Source organism: Nerophis lumbriciformis, linkage group LG16, assembly GCF_033978685.3.
Source record: "Nerophis lumbriciformis linkage group LG16, RoL_Nlum_v2.1, whole genome shotgun sequence".
Lineage (NCBI taxonomy): Eukaryota > Metazoa > Chordata > Actinopteri > Syngnathiformes > Syngnathidae > Nerophis > Nerophis lumbriciformis.
This window is the reverse complement of record NC_084563.2, coordinates 23,464,283-23,483,943: the sequence shown is the minus strand read 5'-3', so window position 1 is coordinate 23,483,943 and position 19,661 is coordinate 23,464,283. Positions and strand designations below refer to the sequence as shown.

At 40.0% G+C, this 19,661-nt stretch overlaps 1 protein-coding gene across 1 annotated transcript; it reads right to left on the bottom strand.

Annotated features, from left to right (window-relative positions):
* Positions 1-86: 86 nt before the first annotated feature.
* Positions 87-18,381, bottom strand: LOC133617090 (uncharacterized). The gene is made up of 3 exons (XM_061976807.2): positions 17,750-18,381; positions 15,213-15,362; positions 87-3,274 (listed from the first exon to the last, which is right to left on the bottom strand). Exon 3 carries the CDS (start codon positions 3,222-3,224, stop codon positions 2,100-2,102), a length of 1,125 nt encoding a protein of 374 aa, XP_061832791.2. The 5' UTR covers positions 3,225-3,274; positions 15,213-15,362; positions 17,750-18,381; the 3' UTR covers positions 87-2,099.
* Positions 18,382-19,661: the final 1,280 nt, after the last annotated feature.

The window sequence follows — 19,661 nt, the reverse complement described above, 5'->3', positions numbered from 1 at the left end:
TTATTCTTTTTCCAATATCCAACATTCATCATCTCGCCACAGGGTGTCAGTAAGAGTCCACATCAAATGCGCAGAACACCCAAACATGAATCAGAATCACCTTTATTTGCCAAGCATGTTATTAACACACAAGGAATTTGACTAACTTAATCTACTGACTGGCTCATTAACATGAACGATGCACAACTAATGTTGCTCTTCTCTCTGCTCTGACTGCAGGTGGGACTTCTGTACTGTCAACTTGACCTCCTGTAAACTGCAGTGTGATACCTTCTTTCGTGTCTCCAAAACACCCACCGTGTCCAGTTTCCAAAAACAATTTGAAATGTGGACTCGTCAGACCTCAGAACACTTTTCCACTTTGCAACAGTCCAGACGAGATTGGGCCCATTTCACCCGTTTCTGGGTGTTGTTGATAAATGACTTTCGCTTTGCACAGTAGAGTTTTAACTTGCACTTACAGATGTAGCGACAAACTGTAGTTACTGACAGTGGTTTTCTGAAGTGTTCCTGAGCCCATGTGGTGATATCCTTTACACACTGATGTCGCTTTTTGATGCAGTACCGCCTCAGGGATCGAAAGGTCTGTAATATCATCGCTTACGTACAGTGATTTCTCTGAACCTTCTGATGATATTACAGACCGTAGATGGTGAAATCCCTAAATTCCTTGCAATGGCTCGTTGTGAAATGTTGTTCTTAAACTGTTCGACAATTTGCTCACGCATTTGTTCACAAAGTAGTGACCCTCGCCCCATCCTTGTTTGTGAATGACTGAGCATTTCATGGAAGTTGATTCGCAAATCATTGTATTCTGTTTTTATTTACCATTTACACAACGTGCCAACTTCACTAGTTTTGGGTTTTGTAGCTCTGATCTTAATTTACACAGAGAGAACTTGACCATAAAACGATGGCTGGACTTCAATAATCTGTCACTAAACTTCAATAAAACTAAATATATCAGAATTTATCATAGATCAAAAACTGAGTTGGGAACTACATTAAGATCATACAAAGAACAACATAAAAAATGACTGCAATATTAAATACAACAAAATTTGTACTCAATAAATATTGACTACATTTATTGTACCCAACTTTTGTTGAAGCATACATTACGTATTGTACAAAGGACTGGGGACATACATATAAAACAATCACGAAACAATATTCATATCACAAAAGAGAGTAATCAAGAGAATTACTAGAATGGATTATTGAGACCCAACAAATGATTAAGAAAAGTGCACATTTCAAAAGTAAACGATCTTGTATAAAACACAACTGCTCAAATAATGTATTAGGTAAATAAGATGCTTCCAGAACTGGTCCAGAAGACGATTCAGATGTGAACCATTAAATATTAACTAAGAAATGTTTGTTCACTCAAAAGCAAAGGTATGAAAAAAATATAAAATATGTGTATCATATAAATGAGTTCATCTATGGAATCCTTTGCAATTAGAAATGAAAATATGTGGCAATTTCGAAAGCTTAAATAAAAGCACTCGTACGGATAAACACAAAAGTTAATTATACATCTCTATATACACATAAAATGTTTTTTTTATTTTATGTAACATTTTCAATCAAATTGTTCTGTACATTTTTAAATAAAATGACAAAATGTCATATATTAATGACTGAAATAAAGGCACATCCTAAAATATCGCACCCATAGATTCTCAAACTGTGGTACGTGTACAACTTAGTGGTATGCCTAATAATCCCTTCATCATTATTTTCCTGTATTCATACACTGTTAATGTTCAAACTGTGTGTAATGTTACAGTGGTCAAAAATATTAAATATAATTGTTAAATAAAACGTCTGCCTTGTATGGAAGGAATACTTAAGCCTACTATGCTGCTTTAATTTAATATTGGTCATTATGGTGGTACTTGGAGAGCCAAGTGTTTTCTGAGGTGGTACTTGGTGAAAAATGTTTGGAAAAACCTCTGATCTAATCTATAAGAGGTAAAAGTATATGAACAAGATTGTGTTACACAAACAATGATGTCTTACATGTTATATGTGCTGATGTTGGAGCGTCAGCGTTAACAAAAAGTTGACAGTTTATTGAAAATCCTGGAGCTTCATTGGCTGCTGCTGTTCTCACCAGCACACTTGTGTTTCCTACACTGGTACTTATAAGCGAAACTTTCATTACACACACTGCAACTAAACACTTTCTCACCAGTGTGTATTCTCATGTGTTTTACAAGTGTTGATCGGTCAGCAAAGCTTTTGTTGCAGATTGAACAGGAATCCGTTTTTTCACTATTGTGTTTTCTCATGTGCACTTTCAAATGTTGACTTTGTACTAAGCCTTGACCGCAGATTTGACAGGTAAAAGGTTTTTCTCCAGTGTGTATTCTCATGTGTACTTTCAATTGTTGACTTTGCGAAAAAGCTTTACCGCAGATTAAGCAGTTAAACGGTTTTTCTCCAGTGTGTATTCTCATGTGTACTTGCAAACTTGGACTTTTTATAAAGCTTTTACCACAGATCGAACAAGAGAAAGGTTTTTCTCCAGTGTGTTTTCTCATGTGTAGTTTTAAATAATGTCTTTGCACAAAACCTTTGCCACAGATTGAACAAGTATAAGGTTTTTCTCCAGTGTGTGTTCGCATGTGCACTTTCAATTGTTGTCTTTGTACAAAACCTTTACCGCAGATTGCACAGGTAAACGGCTTTTCACCAGTGTGTATTCTCATGTGGTCTTTCAACACATGTTTTACAGCAAAACCTTTACCGCAGAATGAACAGGAAAAAGGTTTTTCTCCAGTGTGTATTCTTGTGTGTACTTTTAGATCACTACGGTATTTAAAGGTTTTGCCACAGAAAGAGCATTTTAAGTGTGTGTTGTCAGTGTGGCATGTCTTATCAGCATCAGAGTCTTCATCATCAATGTCGTCACTATCTGATAGTGGAGCGAAGATCTTGTCGACTTGTGATCCTCCACAGTGGTCTCCATCAGCTTCTGTTGTCATGTGTTGAGTTGAGCTGCTGCTTGGAGGCTCCACCTCTCTCTTCTCCTCGCTTTCACCTTTAATCTTATTCAATTCAATCTTACCAATCACTGGGACCTCCTCCAACACTTCAAGCCGCTCTCCCACCAGACTGATGCAGTGTTCCTCCTCTTCATCTTTTATGTGAGGGGGCTGTGGCGCTTCTTCCGCCTCTTTAATGTAGGGGGTTTGTGGCTCCTCCTGCTCCATTCTAAAGCTCAACTCGTGCCGCTCAGGGAGAGGATGTTCTTCACAGACGCCTGCAGGACACAAGAAGACAAACACATGCTTTAGAAATGTTCAAATTTGTTCAGCCACATGAGGCATTCAGTATATTTACATACATGTACCAAAGAAAACCAAGGTATTGTATGAACTGGCCTAAACTCTCAGTGGGGGGAAAACACTGCTCTTTACAACATTATTTACAGGGAAAGAACAAGTCAGGGCGGGGGGACTTTTTACTCGTTATGGGAAAATCTATATTTTGATATAATATTTAATAAAGCATTCATAACAGAAACATTTTAAAAATTGGTTACAAAGGCTCCTAATTTTAACGCTGACATATGCAGTAACATATTACATCATTTCCAGTGGTATTATTTTCTCAAAACTATAATTAATCTACTTGCTAATTTACTGTTAATATCTGGTTACTTTCTGTGGTAACACGTTCTATCTACACTTCTGTTAAAATGTTATAAGCACTTATTCTTCTGTTGTATGTAGGGCTGGGCGATATATCGAATATACTCGATATATCGCAGGTTTGTCATGTGCGATGTAGAAAATGACTATTTCGTGAGTATTCAAGTATACATTCTCACGCAGTTGCTTTTAGCTGCGGGCATTACACTACATGCTTTTCTCACTCTTTCTTGTCTTTCCTTCTCACAGAGACATAAAACAAGCGCACCTTGTTACATATGTCACATACTGTCGCGCGTGCAACGTCATACGCCCTCGCCGAGCAGAGAGGTAGCGGCATGGATAAAGTTAGCTGTGGTGCTAGTGGAGCGGTGCGAGTGGTAATACGAGAAAAAGAATGATGCGAATCTGGTAACAAATGGAGGAAGAATAATTAATTCCCGGGCAGCACGGTGGAACAGGGGTTAGTGCATGTGCCCCACAATACGAAGGTCTTGAGTAGTCTTGAGTTTAATCCCAGGCTCGGGATCTTTCTGTGTGGCGTTTGCATGTTCTCCCCGTGACTGCGTGGGTTCCCTCCGGGTACTCCGGCTTCCTCCCACCTCCAAAGACATGCACCTGGGGATAGGTTGATTGGCAACACTAAATTGGCCCTAGTGTGTGAATGTGAGTGTGAATGTTGTCTGCCTATCTGTGTTGGCCCTGTGATGAGGTGGCGACTTGTCCAGGGTGTACCGCGCTTACCGCCCGAATGCAGCTGAGATAGGCTCCAGCACCCCCCGCAAACCCAAAAGGGACAAGCGGTAGAAAATGGATGGAATTAATTCCCAAGAAAAACAGCACAGGGTTCATCGTGTGGCAGTGGTTTGGCTTCAAGCGGGAAGATTTTGAACAGACAACCGTAATATGTCAAGTATGCGGCAAAAGTGTGGCTAGAAAAAGTAGCAGCACTACTAATTTGTAGCATCATTAGAAAAGTCACCCGCTACAGAATAAGGAGTGCTTGAAACTCTGCATGTCAACATCTCCGGCCGGTGCCACACTAACAAAATGCCAAAGCAACCAGCACTGACCCATATGAGCCTGGCTTCTTCCATGTCCACATCAACAAAGTATGAAGAACATAGTCAAAAACAGAAAGAGATAACGTCCGCAGGAACCTACCACATAGCGAAGGACATACACTATTTGATTTCCTATTATGCAGTTAATTTTTATTTTACAGTTTTTTAAAAAATATATTGTGTGACATCATGCACAAAAGTGCACTATATTTGTTTAAAAATATTGTAGTGGCATTCTGTACAAAAAGTCCACTTTAATATAGTGTTGTTTTGATAAGTCATCTTAGTGACATCATGCACAAAAGTGCACTCATAGCTTGTTTTAAAATGTCTGACAATCTTGCACTTTCTGTTTTGAAAGCCTCTCAATTATAAACAAAGCAAAACTATACCTCAATGAAAATGCACTCCGTACTCTATACTTCACCTTGGTATTCCCATTCCTTACATACTGTGTTGAAGTATGGGGGAATACTTACCACAACACAATTCATCTTCTGATCATATTACAAAAAAGAGCAGTGCGGATCATTCACAACGTTGGTTATTTAGAACATACACATAATCTGTTTATGCAATTAAAGTTGCTCAAATTTGATGACCTTGTTAAATATAATACATTAATAATCTTATATAAAGCATTTAACAAATTATTGCCGCATAATCTACAACTGTTTTTATAAGACGAGTGCAGGCTCATAACTTGAGAGGCTTTGGATATTTCTTATTGCCGAGAGCTCAAACCACTCGTAAACATTTGTGTGTCTGTATGTGGAGTAAAACTATGGAACAAACTGGACTTACAACACAAGCAATGCCAAATTATTAATCGATTTAAACTAATATACAAACACGGGGTCTGGTTCAAATATAGAGATGAGGGTCTTTAATTTGACCTGCTGCTATACTCTGTCTAAAAGTGTTAACATGTGCTCAATGTTTCCTTACCATTTTTGCTATGCTGTCTATTACCATTGTTGCTATATTTATTATTCCTACATTGTTGATACAAATTATTGTTACAGTGTAATAATTATTGTTACCTGTGGTATTGCCACTATGATACAACATCTGTATTATAATCCTTGAACAAAGTAAGAGTGAAACTCATGTGAATAATCACTGAATGGAGAATTGGGAGTGGGATTAAATAAATTATCTTCTTCCCACTCCTTTTCAGGCAAAACTGGACAATCATGCACATACCTTTTGCACTATATTAATTTATATTATTATGTGTTGTCAACTTTGTACTTTTTTATGTCATTGCCTGAAATAAATAAATAAATGAATGAAATTACATGAATGTTTGTGCCACTGCTTAATAACTGTTTAATAAATACAGTTTTGGTCAATTGACTTAGTTGTGATTTCCCTCTCTGCATGAAAGTTTAAGATTAGCATATATTAATGCATTATACATCATACTGGTGTGATTATATGTATCAAGTGTTAATTCGAGGCTAAGGCAAAATATCCAGATATATATCGTGCATCGTGACATGGCCTAAAAATATCGAGATATTAATAAAAGGCCATATCGTCCAGTCCTAGTTGTATGGATATGTTATAAAGTAGTTACAGGCGCAGCATTGGTCATACCAAAGTGGATACCGATACTTCATACTTTCAAAATCATTGAATGTTTCAATTTTCTAATCACAACTATAATCTAACCAAAACAGGATGGTGGTGTAAAAATATCAATTAAATATGTAAACTATTTCCCACTATTGGCTTTGATTTAAATTCTTTCATTTTAGCTCTTCAAGTCCTCATGTGTCCGGGTCATACTTGCCAACCCTCCCGGATTTTCCGGGAGACTCCCGAAATTCAGCGCCTCTCCCGAAAACCTCCCGGAACAAATTTTCTCCCGAAAATCTCCCGAAATTCAGACACACAATATAAACAACGTACCTGCCCAATCATGTTATAACTGTAGAATGATCAAGGGCGAGTTCTTGGTTTCTTATGTGGGTTTCTTGTTAGGCAGTTTCATTAACGTCCTCCCAGAGCGGCAACAACACACAACAACAGCAGTCACGTTTTGTCTACCGTAAAGCAGTTCGTCTGCCGTAAACAGCAATGTTGTGACACTCTTAAACAGGACAATACTGCCATCTAGTGCATTTGATGAAAGCACTTTTTGCGTGCCACACAGCATTGCATCATCAGTGAGGGTGTTCAGCATGGTTAGAAAAATAGTGACAAATAGAACAAGGATGGACAATTCAACCCTTAACTCAACAATGAGTAGATGAGTGTTATGTGTGTGTATATGTGGAAATAAATGAACACTGAAATTCAAGTATTTCTTTTATATATATATATATATATATATATATATAAATACATATATATGAAATACTTGACTTGGTGAATCCTAGCTGTAAATATACTCCTCCCCTCTTAACCACGCCCCCGCCCCGGCCCCCACCCTCCACCTCCCGAAATCGGAGTTCTCAAGGTTGGCAAGTATGGTCCGGGTACTTGTTTCCTGAGTTTGTAAACAAAAATGACAAAAGATTTTGATAACGAAAAAAATACCAACTTAACCACAGTAGTACTAACAATATATTGCTACCATACTTATCATTACTGTCCATATTCATATCGATCCGCCCATCTTTGTTTACATTCAAGAGCTCTAGTTTCTGGTTAGCTGTTAGCATATCCTCCGTGCAAGAAACATAGTTAATTTGTCGCTATGGAGGCGAGGATGGCTGACTTAGAAGTGGCTTTGCACTTCGTAGGGACGTTAGCTCGCTAGCTTGAATACAAGTGCGTTGAGAACGCGTTTGTTTGCTTGTCGCCGTCAAATTTGCGGGCATAGCTAGAACGTTTCATCAAAAAATGTTATCACGGAAGCATTAAAAGCTTTATCGTCGGACACATTTATATCGTCTACATTGCACAGCCCTACCGTTTACAGCAGCGTTGTTCAACTGGCGGTCCGGCGGCCAAATTGTACCATGAAATGATCTCATTGCAAAGAAACAAGCCTAGGTCTCCCACTTTTTCAGCATTTCAGTAAGTTGTATTTTTCATGCACTTATTTTTGCTGTATTTATCTGGCACAAGTCAATCTGAAAATAATGCCTGCATTAAACCGGTCCGTGGTGCAAAAAAGGTTGGGGGACCCCTGGTTTACAGTGTCTGTGTTATGCTATCGGTATATTGTGATAATCCATGTTGATGACACACTGGAGCGTCCTCGCCGGCAGCTAATGTCCTGCCACAGTGCAAAGCCCCTTTTAAGTCAGTCCATGGTGACAAATACAATAAGTTTCTTACGAGAATCATTATTACAAGATGGCGCCAGCGTGTATCGGCCGGAGTCTGCCTGCTCTGCTTGAACTATAGTTTATTGCTGCTTTGCTTTGTATTTTGTGCCAAAATATTAGACTTCGACTTCCTTTTATTGTCATTCATTTTTTAACTTTACAGTACAGATAAGAACGACATTTCGTTGCATTAGCTCGTTGTAGTGCAGGATAAAAAAGCAATACGGTGCAGATATAAATAAATAGATTACTGTACAGATAAATATATTGCACTTTTGCATATGCATCCAGGTTTATGGATGTTATATTGTCTTTATATTCCAGCGAGTTAATCTGTTTTTAGGGGGGAATTGCGGGAATATTTTGATGCGTTCAAGAGTCTTATGGCCTGAGGGAAGAAGCTGTTACAGAACCTGAAGGTTCTGCTACGGAGGCTGCGGAACCACTTTCTAGAGTCCAGCAGTGAAAACAGTCCTTGGTGGAGGTGGGAGGAGTCTCTACAGATTTTCTGAGCCCTGGTCAGGCAGCGGCTTTTTGCGATTTCCCGGATAGGAGGAAGAGGAGTCCTGATGATCTTTTCCGCCGTCCTCACCACTCTATGCAGAGACTTCCAGTCTGAGGCACTGCATGCTCCAGTCCAGACAGAGATACAGTTGGTTTGCAATGGCTTAATAGTGTTTGACCGCCAGGCACTTATCGACCGTATCAGATGTGCCAGAATCAACACTTTGGGGATCAGGCATCTAAAGTGCCTTCCTACCGAACCTCGGGAAGCTGCCTACCTGCTACGCTCACCTGTCCTGCGGAAGAAGCGAGCCAAAAAGCGGGGGAGATGCAGAGGTCTTCTGGCGAAAATCAAGGCGTACTGGAGGTCTCATGCTGGGACTGATCCTGTCCTCTCCACCCGGATCCACACGGATTACGGTGGTGGATCCAGTCCGTGAACCCTGCGCGTCTGGCCAACTGCCTCCGTCATCTTGCTGCACGGACGCCTTCCCCGACATCGCGGTGTGGACCACGGATGCCTCCGGACGCTGTGCCGCAACTCTCCTTTGGCTAGCGAGGCAACAACTCTACGCCTGTGCCTGTAAAACGCTAGGTCGATAGCTAACAAAACACATCTCCCGAGCGACCTATTCGTGTCCCGCGAGTTGGATTTTATGTGCCTCACGGAAACTTGGCAACGGGAGAACGAGTACTTTTTTCTGTGTTTGGGACCCCTCGGCTTACTCGCCGAGGCGGCGGCTTGGTCTTTGTTTACCGGGACTCTTTCTGCTGCAGACTGATGGACACGAACCCGTACAAGTCATTTGAGCTTCAGACGTGCAAGGTTGGAAACAAACACTCTTTTTACTGTGTTTTAATCTACCGACCGCCTGGTCCTGCTCGTTTAATTTTAGACAAATTTACGGATTTTATGTCATCTATTGTTAAGCTGGAAAGTGTATTAATTATTGGTGATTTCAATCTCCATGTTGACAACTCCTCTTGTCCCTTGGTAGCCGAGCTGGTATCTCTGATGGACTCATTCCACTTTTTACAGCATGTGTCGGGTCCTACTCACACAAAAGGTCATACTTTTGATTTGGTCTTTAAATTGGAGTAAAAATTGACCAATTAAGTATTGAAGACTTTCAAATTCAAGTCCCATCTTAAAACTAATTTGTATACACTAGCCTTTGAGTAGACCCCCTTTTAGACCAGTTGATCTGTTGCATCTTTTCTGCTCTGCCCCCCTCTCCTGTGTGGAGAGGTTATTCGGTGACCACAGATGAGTCGCTAGCTGTTCAAAGTCGGGACCCGGGGTGGACCACTCATCTGTGCATCAGTTGGGGACCTCTCTGCACTGCTGACTTGTCTCCACGGGGGGGGTCCCCACATCTACGGTCCCCTCCAAGGTTTCTCATTATATCCCATTGGGTTGAGTTTTTCTTGCCCTGATGTGGGATCTGAGCCGAGGATGTCGTTGTGGCTTGTGCAGTCCTTTTAGACACTTGTGATTTAGGGCTACATACATAAACTGTGATTGATTGATTGAAATAAGCGACCACTATTGCATTGTTTCTAATCTGTCGTTCTCACTGACTCAAAGTGAGGAAACAGACACGCATTCTAAATGACTCTGCAATCAGCGGGTTTTCTGTTCTTTTTGACCCAACAACTTTTGCTAGCTGTGATGATGTTGATACATTTACGACTAACTTCTATCATCATGGTTTGACTGTTTGGAACACAGCAGCGCCAGCTAAAAACACTCTTGGCTTTTATAAAAAACATTGTCCATGGATGAACGAAGCCATTTCCAGCTTTGGGAGAAGCTGTCGGAAAGAGGAACGTTTGTGGAAAGCCACAAAATTAGAGGTTCAGAGACTGCATTTTAACGAAATGATAATGGAGCTAAATGAAATGATGAAACGTGCTCGCTCGGCTTTCTTTTCAAATCTTGTTTTGCATAATAAGAAAAACCCTAAATATTGAAAATATTGTGGCACTGCCATCTCTTCAGGTGCCTGTTTACACACAGGATGACTGTAATAGATTTTTGGAACATTTTTTGTGAAAGTGCAAGACATAATAGCCAATATATGCCCTCCCTTGGAAAATGTGTACACTACTCCAGCCCCTGTGTGCTCACCATGGGTTTCCCTTTACTCCCGTCAGCCTACAGGATGTTCAGGTTTTAGTGGGCAAGATGAAACGCACATCGAGCCCTGTGGACATTGTTCCTACTCCACTGTTCTTAAATGTTTTTGATATTGGTCCTTGGGTGGTGAAATTGATAAACCTTTCACTTCAGTCTGGCTCGATCCCCAGCTTTTTTAAACATGCTGTGGTGAATCCAATTTTTTTTTAAACTAATCTTGATCCGGGGGAGCCTATAAATTACCGGCCCATATCAAAACTTCCCTATATGGCAAAAATTATTGAAAAAGTGGTAGCTAAGCAGCTAACCTCATTTTTGGAACTGCATGATTTTTATGATAAATACCAATCTGGCTTGAGGTTATTTCACTCGACCAAAAACTGCTCTTTTCAAAGTTTCCAGTGACGTGATAATAACCGCCGACTCTGGTTTTGGTTTTACTCCATTTGACACCTGCCTTTGATACTGTGGATAACACAGTATATTGATAGATCGCCTCAAATCTGAGATGGGGTTTTCTGGTGCTGTTCTCCAGTGGTTTATGTCTTATATCAGTGTTTTACAACCTTTTTTGAGCCAAGGCACATTTTTTTCATTGAAAAAATACGTAGGCACACCACCAGCAGAAACGTTGAAAAATAAAACTCCACCAGGTTGTCTTTTTCATTTTAGTTCGTTGTGGTTTTCCTGTGTGTAGTGCTTTAGTTCCTGTCTTGCCCTGTTATTTTGGTGTCTCTTCCTGTTTTGTTGATGTTTTCCTGTAGCAGCTTCACACCTTCCTTTGAGTGCTATTGTCTGACCTTGGCAAACAAGACATTTCAGTTGTGCAGACAAAATCATTCTTTGTGGGGACATTGTTGATTGTCATTAAGTTATTGACAGTGATTTTAAATTGGACCGTCAGATTGGCACAGTGGTGAAAGGCAGCTTTTTTTTATTTACGTCAGCTGGCCAAGGTTAAAAACCTTCTTTCGAGGCAACAGTTTGAGACAGTAATCCATACCTTTATCACATCTCAGCTGGATTACTGTAACTCCTTGTATTTTGGAATTAATCAATCCTCTCTCTCACGTCAGCAGCTGGTCCAAAATGCAGCTGTCCGACTTTTAACTAACACAAGAAAAAGAGAGCACATTACTCCAGTTTTAGCCTCCCTCCACTGGCTGCCTGTGTCTTTTAGAGTCCATTTTAAAATTATTTTACTCGTTTCTAAATCCTTACGTGGTCTTGCCCCAATTTACGTCTCTGAGCTGCTCCACCTTTATGCCCCCACCCGGTCCCTCAGGTCAGCTGATCAGCTGCTCCTGGAGGTATGCAAGCTTAGAGGGGACAGAGCCTTCTCTGTTGCGGGTCCCAAACTCTGGAACGATCTCCCTCTCCATGTGAGACAGGCCCCTTCTTTGGCTACTTTTAAGACCCTTCTTAAAACCCATTTTTATTCACTGGCTTTTAACCCAGCAGGAGACTTTAAACTGTTCTTAACTTTTTTAACTGTTTTTATCGAACAAATTGTTCTTAAGATAATTTGTATTTGTATTTTACATCTGTTTTAAATGTTATTTTTTAGTCTGTCCTTTACCTGCATTTCTTTGTGGTGTACAACCCTTTGTTCTCCAACTGTGGTTGTTTTTAAAGGGCTTTATAAATTAAGTTGTTATGGTATGGTATGGTACACTGATAGATCACCTCAAATCTGAGATGGGGTTTTCTGGTTCTGTTCTCCAGTGGTTTACTTCTTATATCAGTGTTTTTCAACCTTTTTTGAGCCAGGGCACATTTTTTTCATTGAATAAATACAGAGGCACACCACCAGCAGAAACGTTAAAAAAATGAAACTCTACCAGGTTGTCTTTTTTTTTTTTTAAGTTCGTTGTGGTTTTCCTGTGTGTAGTGCTTTAGTTCCTGTCTTGCCCTGTTATTTTGGTGTCTCTTCCTGTTTTGTTGATGTTTTCCTGTAGCAGCTTCACGCCTTCCTTTGAGTGCTATTGTCTGACCTTGGCAAACAAGACTATTTCAGTGTGGACAATATCTTTCTTTGTGGGGACATTGTTGATTGTCATTAAGTTAAAGTTAAAGTACCAATGATTGTCACACACACACTAGGTGTGGTGAAATGTGTCCTCTGCATTTAACCCCTCCCCTTGTTCACCCCCTAGGAGGTGAGAGGAGCAGTGGGCAGCAGGGGTGGCCGCGCCCGAGAATCATTTTGGGTGATTTTGGTTTTGGTGACTTACAGTGTGTGTCCGTACATGACATGTACGGACACACACTGTAAGTCCTTGCTGTCGTCCAGCATTCTGTTTTTGTTTACTTTGTAGCCAGTTCAGTTTTACTTTTGTTTTGCATAGCCATCCCTATGCTTCTGTGCCGTTTCCTAGCGGGACTTGCCCTTTGTTAATTTTTGGTATAAGCGTAACATACCTTTTTACCTGCACGCTGTCTCCCGCTGTGCTCTGCATATTGGGATCACAACAAACCATCCTTGACGCGTTCCGACTTCTACAAAGCAATGAACTACCTGCTGCCACCTACTGATGTGGAGTATTACATGGTTACCCTGCCAAGCTCTATACAGCACAGACACTAGACAACGGCACATTATTTGCAGATTATAATTATTGATTTGCAAATACTATTTTTTGGACCAATTAGGTGAAGTTGCATAATTTTCCACGGCACACCAGAGAATAAAACAAAACCGGGGCACAGTGGTTGAAAAACACGGTCTTATATACATGGAATAACTTTTAATGTTGCTTTTAATGATGTAATGTCCAATTTGTCCAACCTGTCATGTGGTGTAGCTGTTCTGGGGCCTGTTTTATTTGTGTGGTATGTGATGCCGCTTGGGAGGTTGATCAGTGGTTTTAAAAATGTTTCTTTTCATTTCTATGCAGATGATATTCAACTGTTATGCTCCTTCAATGATTCAGTTTATCTTTTTATCTGAGTTCTTGGAGTGCGTATCCTGTATTAAAAACTGGTTGTCCTCAAATTTCCTCCAGATAAATTATAACAAACGGAAACTCTGATAATTGCTCCGGATAAAAAGATCCCCCTGATCAAGAACTCCCTTGGTGCTCTGGGTGCATCTTTTAAAAGCAGCCTCAGAAACCTTGGTGTTGTGTTTGATCAGTCAATGTCTTTGGAGGGTCACTGCCGTCAACTGACCAAAAACTGTTTTTATCACCTCAGAAATATTTATTAAGTGAGAAATGTGTTGTCAAAATTGGATCTCGAAATGATCATTCTCTGTTCTCTCTTTTCAACAAGTCAACGCTAAAGAGACTTCAGACTGTACAAAATGCGGCTGCCAGACTTTTGTCCGGTGCACCCAGAACAGCCCATTTCACCACCATTTTATCCAGTCTTCATTGGCTTCCAGTTAAATTCCGCATTGACTTTAAGATTTTAGGCCTGACATTCCGTGCATTGCATGGTAGGGCCCCTCAGTACATTACAGACTCTTCAGGCCAGGGTCTCCTAAAGATCCCAACAACTTGTTTTAAACCTGTGGAGACCTGGCATTCCAGGATATAACTCCCAGACTCTGGAACAACTTGCACCAGACCCTCTGTGATCTTGACTGTGTTGAAACTTTTAAGAAACATTTGAAAACTTCTCTTTTTAGTAAAGCTTTTAGTTAATGCACCTTTTAACTATCAATTGTAATCCACTTTGTGTCCTTTTTATGATGTTGCCCCTGTTGTTTTAATTGAATTGTTGTTTTACTTCACCTATGTTTTGTACAACGCTTTGTGATTTTATCTGTGAAAAGTGCTTTATAAATAAAATGTACTTAATTACTTACTGGAGGACGAGGAATAATTAAACATTCCACACTACACCCCATAGGAGGATAAGCTAACCCCAAGCTAGAGCTCTTGAATGTAAACAAAGGTTGGCAGATCGATACAAATGTTGACATTAGCGATACCAAGTATAATCTACATGCACAGGTGTTTCAGCATCATTTGACACGAACTTGTCCAGAATTTTTGACTTTTTCATAATTTTTCCATTCCCTTTTACCACAATGTTTACAAACTGTCCTCCACGATGGCTTGAGTTGTGACATTGGTGAAAAAATGTTTTACGTTTCTGTTCACTGTCATCAATCACACATTAAGTTATTTGTTCTACAGCCAAAAATGGTTGAACGTGCACTTACCATCTGACACAAATAACTTTGCTGTGGGCTTCCGTAATACCTTCCGCTAGCTCAACTCTGCTGTAAACATACACAGCACCGCACACTCGTCGTCCTCCATAAATTCTGACCAGGCTGTACAGCTAATTAGTTTATGCCTTTATTTTGAAATACGAATATTTTAAAGACCTTTCAAGGACATATTTATTACCTTCTACGACATTTTGATAGGAATTCTGAGGCCTTAAATTCAAATGATTAGATTTAAGACTTTAAGTCTATGACCATGAACTGATGAAGCCTACTTGGATGAGAGGCCAAATGTCTTCTAAGACAAACTGAACAGTCCAGTTGTGATCGATTGAATGCCCTGAGAATAAAATGATATCTGGATATTCTGCTTACTTGGACTTTTGATGAAGCTGTGAGGACTCAGATTTGTCTTTATGAGACAACGGTCAGTGGAAACTTAGTGAGATCAGTCTCCTCCTGCCCGAGAAGACCCCCTCTCTCCTCAGTGATCCACAGTTCCTCCTCTTCCTATAAGGCGGTGCTCTAGAAAGTGGTACAGTGAGTAAAAAAAAACAGGTTTGGAAATTTGTAAAGCCTTTATAAGTACGAGCCAGCATTGATCGAGGCATTCTTAACTTTACACTAACTGGTGTAAAGTGAGTAACCATTTTTTCCTGTATACATGTCAGCTTATTAAATCTAAACCTTATCTCCAACCTTAACAATAACCTAGTAATGGCACTAGTCCTTAACTTAAATGTAACCTCTAAAGGCCTTAGTGGCCACATGCATGGACAGCCCCTTTTAGCTCTTATTTCCAAAATTGTGTACACTACTGAATTGGGGTCTTATGCCGACATATGGACACTTATACTGCTTTCTGGTGGTGTCAGAAGAGTATAATATACAATGGAATTTGAAAAAAAGTGTATAAATAAAAATTAGCATGTCACTACACATGAAGTACACGTTTGTTACTTATGGACTAAGTACATCATATGAAAAGATTATTTTTTAGTTTTTATTCTAATTAGGGTCCAATAAGCCCAAATAGCAAAGATAAATAAAAAAAATCATGTAAACAAACAGCTTGGGCCTTAAGAGGATAAAGGAAATAAAAACAATGCTCATTTGTAAACTACTTCAAAACATTCATACTATGTTTTTGTCATCACACAAAATACTTTTCTTTACGGCCATTATGTTTGCTGGCCCAAAAGGAACTCTTCCCAAAACATGTTTTACTGTATGGTGTTTTCCCATCAACAATTACTTTTTAGAGCACAGGCCCCACATTCACTTGGAGACGATCTACGACACGCTGAAGTTAAGTCGGTCACCTTCCATCCATCCATTTCCTACCACTTGTCCCTTTTGGGGTCGCGGGGGGTGCTGGAGCCTATCCCAGCTGCACATGGGCGGAAGGTGAGTTACACCCTGGACAGTCACCTTCATGTTCTTTTCATAAATCCAGTGCTGACTCCTTCCAAACATCCCAGAACAAGAACAAGCTAGTCAGATTACTTCTAGACCTCCACCCCAGATCACACCTCACTCCGACCCACTTCTCCAAAGTGGGCTGGCTCAGAGTGGAGGACAGAGTAAAACAACTTGCACTGAGTCTAGTCTATAAAATCCGCCACACCTCCCTGATACCGAAGTACATGTCAAACTACTTCCTTAATGACCGCCATAACCACAACACCAGGGGGGGCTCCACTAACCACGTAAAACCCAGATTCCGATCTAACAAAGGTCTTAACTCATTCTCTTTCTATGCCACATCAATACGGAATGCACTCCCACAGGTGTAAAAGAAAGGGCATCTCTATCCTCCTTCAAAACTGCACTAAAAGAACACCTCCAGGCAACTTCAACCCTTAATGACCCCCATAACCACAACACCAGGGGGAGCTCCACTAACCAAGTAAAACCCAGATTCCGATCTAACAAAGGTCTTAACTCATTCTCTTTCTATGCCACATCAATACGGAATGCACTCCCACAGGTGTAAAAGAAAGGGCATCTCTATCCTCCTTCAAAACTGCACTAAAAGAACACCTCCAGGCAACTTCAACCCTAAACTAACACCCTCCCTTCCACATCCTACCTCCCCGGATTGTAAATATTCAAATCAAATGTAGATACTTAATCTTATGCTCTCTCTCTCTCTCTCTCTCTCTCTCTCTCTCTCTCTCTCTCTCTCTCTCTCTCTCTCTCTCTCTCTCTCTCTCTCTCTCTCTCTCTCTCTCTCTCTCTCTCTCTCTCTATATATATATATATATATATATATATATATATATATATATATATATATATATCCACTACTTGCTGTACATATCCTACCAAGTCAGTCCTACACTGTTCCAATTTCCATTTCTCTGATGATGCAATTGTTGATGACTGAAGTGTTGATATCAACCAAACCTAGCCCCCCCCCTCCACATCCCACACCCCGGATTGTAAATAATGTAAATAATTCAATGTATATACTCTGATGATTATCTTGTGTGATGACTGTATTATGATGATAGTATATATCTGTATCATGAATGACCCCGACTTAAACAAGTTGAAAAACGTATTCGGGTGTTACCATTTAGTGGTCAATTGAACGGAATATGTACTGCACTGAGCAATCTACTAATACAAGTTTCAATCAATCGTTATTGACAGATAATTGATAATAAATGCATGTGAGCCAGATTCAGGAAGTCAATTTAGCCATGAAACTATTAACTATACTGATTACTATGTGAAATACATTTTCTGACTGTGTGAGTTTTGGGTAAACAATGTTGATACACATTGTTACAAAGTGAGAGGAACATCAAACTGTCATAAATAGTGTGTCTCTGAAACTGTGTATTTGAGAATAATGTAATAATCCAAATTAACAAGTAAAGATGTGAGAGTAAGAGTAAACAAACCTGTTCTGTGTCACACTAATTGATGTATCTTGAAAACAGAGTTAACTAGTTGATGTTGTCGGGCGTTGTCCTCTTTTGTTGGAGAAAGTTCCTCCTATTTTGCCGTCGTTCTTTCACAGAATCACAACACTTTACACTCACGCCTGATCTCTGCTTAGCGATGTGTTGAGAACCAGTTCCGTGGTCTTACGACGTGCATAGATGTGCAAATATGTCGTCGCTTTGTTAGCAGCTAACGAGCTAAGCTAACTATCAAACACTGCTAAGCTAACAGGTTAGCTTAAGGCTTAAGATAAGCTAGCAAGCACGAGAAGCGTCACAGTGCGCTCAGTCTAATGTACAAACAATTATTGTTTACTCTATTAAACGAAATATATATAGGTGTGAATGTACAGACTAATTACAAATACAGAAAATATAATGGCCAGTGGCTACGTCTAACCCTTCTCCGTCAAACGCCATTTTGCTTTTTCCTCTTTCTTCTTCTTCTTTCAATTTCCAGACGAGTATAACATTTCAGGCGTATTGCTGCCCTCCACAGGTACTTAATGGAATTAAGTTATTCGGCCCACACTATCTTCTACACTACAGTACACTAGGTGACAGCAGGGCCGGCCCGTGGCATAGGCCGTATAGGCAAATGCTAAGGGCGCCGTCCATCAGGGGGCGCCACGCCAGTGCCACAAATGTTGGAGAAAAAAAAAGAAGAAAAAAAAAGTTGGTACTATTATTTCTAAATACAAAAAATAATCCCACGTTAATTAAAATGCAAAGTAAAGCCTATTTAATAGAAATATTATTTGTTACAACATTACGCCCCCCCCCCCCCCCCTCTCCCCCCGCACGGTGCGCCCCCTCCCTTCCCGTATCATGACTCTTTTTGGATGTCACCACATCAAAAAATCAACACAAGATGTCAAAACGGCCAAAACTGTCAGGTGCCCAGGGAAGAAAAAAGAGAAAAGAAGAGGAGGAGAAACGAGAAAAGACAGAGGTAGCAGGTAGGTGAGCCGAACATGAAATTATTTGTCTGTTACAGAATGTGATAGTAACCCGGCTTTTTAGCATTAAGCTAATGTTACATGATTCGGCAATTGCTAATCAATAAATAGCTAGTTCTGTTTTAACGTCGGGTTAATATTGTGGAGGGGGCTAAATTGTTATGGAAAATAATAATGTAACGTTAGGTAATTACAGTACTCCCACCTTACATTTTTCAGGGACATTTGTATTAGATCTTTTAAGCAGCTGTTTTTTGTTTACATTGTTATTGCCTTCTGGTTAGCTATGTTTGTCCTGCAGGTAATAGTCACTTTTCCACCCCTTTATATATTAGGTATAGTTGTAAGTAAAAAAAAAAAGGTCAAAGACAAAGCTATTCGGTTTCTTGTGAGTATATACACTTCACTGCCGATGTGGGGGGGCGCCACCTAAAATCTTGCCTAGGGCGCCAGATTGGTTAGGGCCGGGCCTGGGTGACAGTATGAATATTTCAAGTCATGGCTGCGAATTGACCTTAATAAGAAGAAATAGAGCTGGTTGCTTGTAAAGGTGGGTTGTAATCACGTGACCTAGAGGTACATCCGGGCACTTCTGGGTTTCTAAGCCCCATTAGACTACTGTTTATTTACCTGAATCCGTGCAGATGTAGGTTTATTTTGAAATGTTTAGAGGCAAATATAAAAGCGATCATGACAACATATTTAAAATGGGATGGAGTGGATTTTTACACTATATATATTATTTTAAAGAGTTGAACCATTTATCATCACCAGGAGGTTACTGCTAGGGGTGTGGGAAAAAATCGATTCGAATTTGAATCGCGATTCTCATGTTGTGCGATTCAGTATCGATTCTCATTTTTTTTAAATTATTTTTTTTATTTTTTATTTATTTAATTATTTTTTAATTT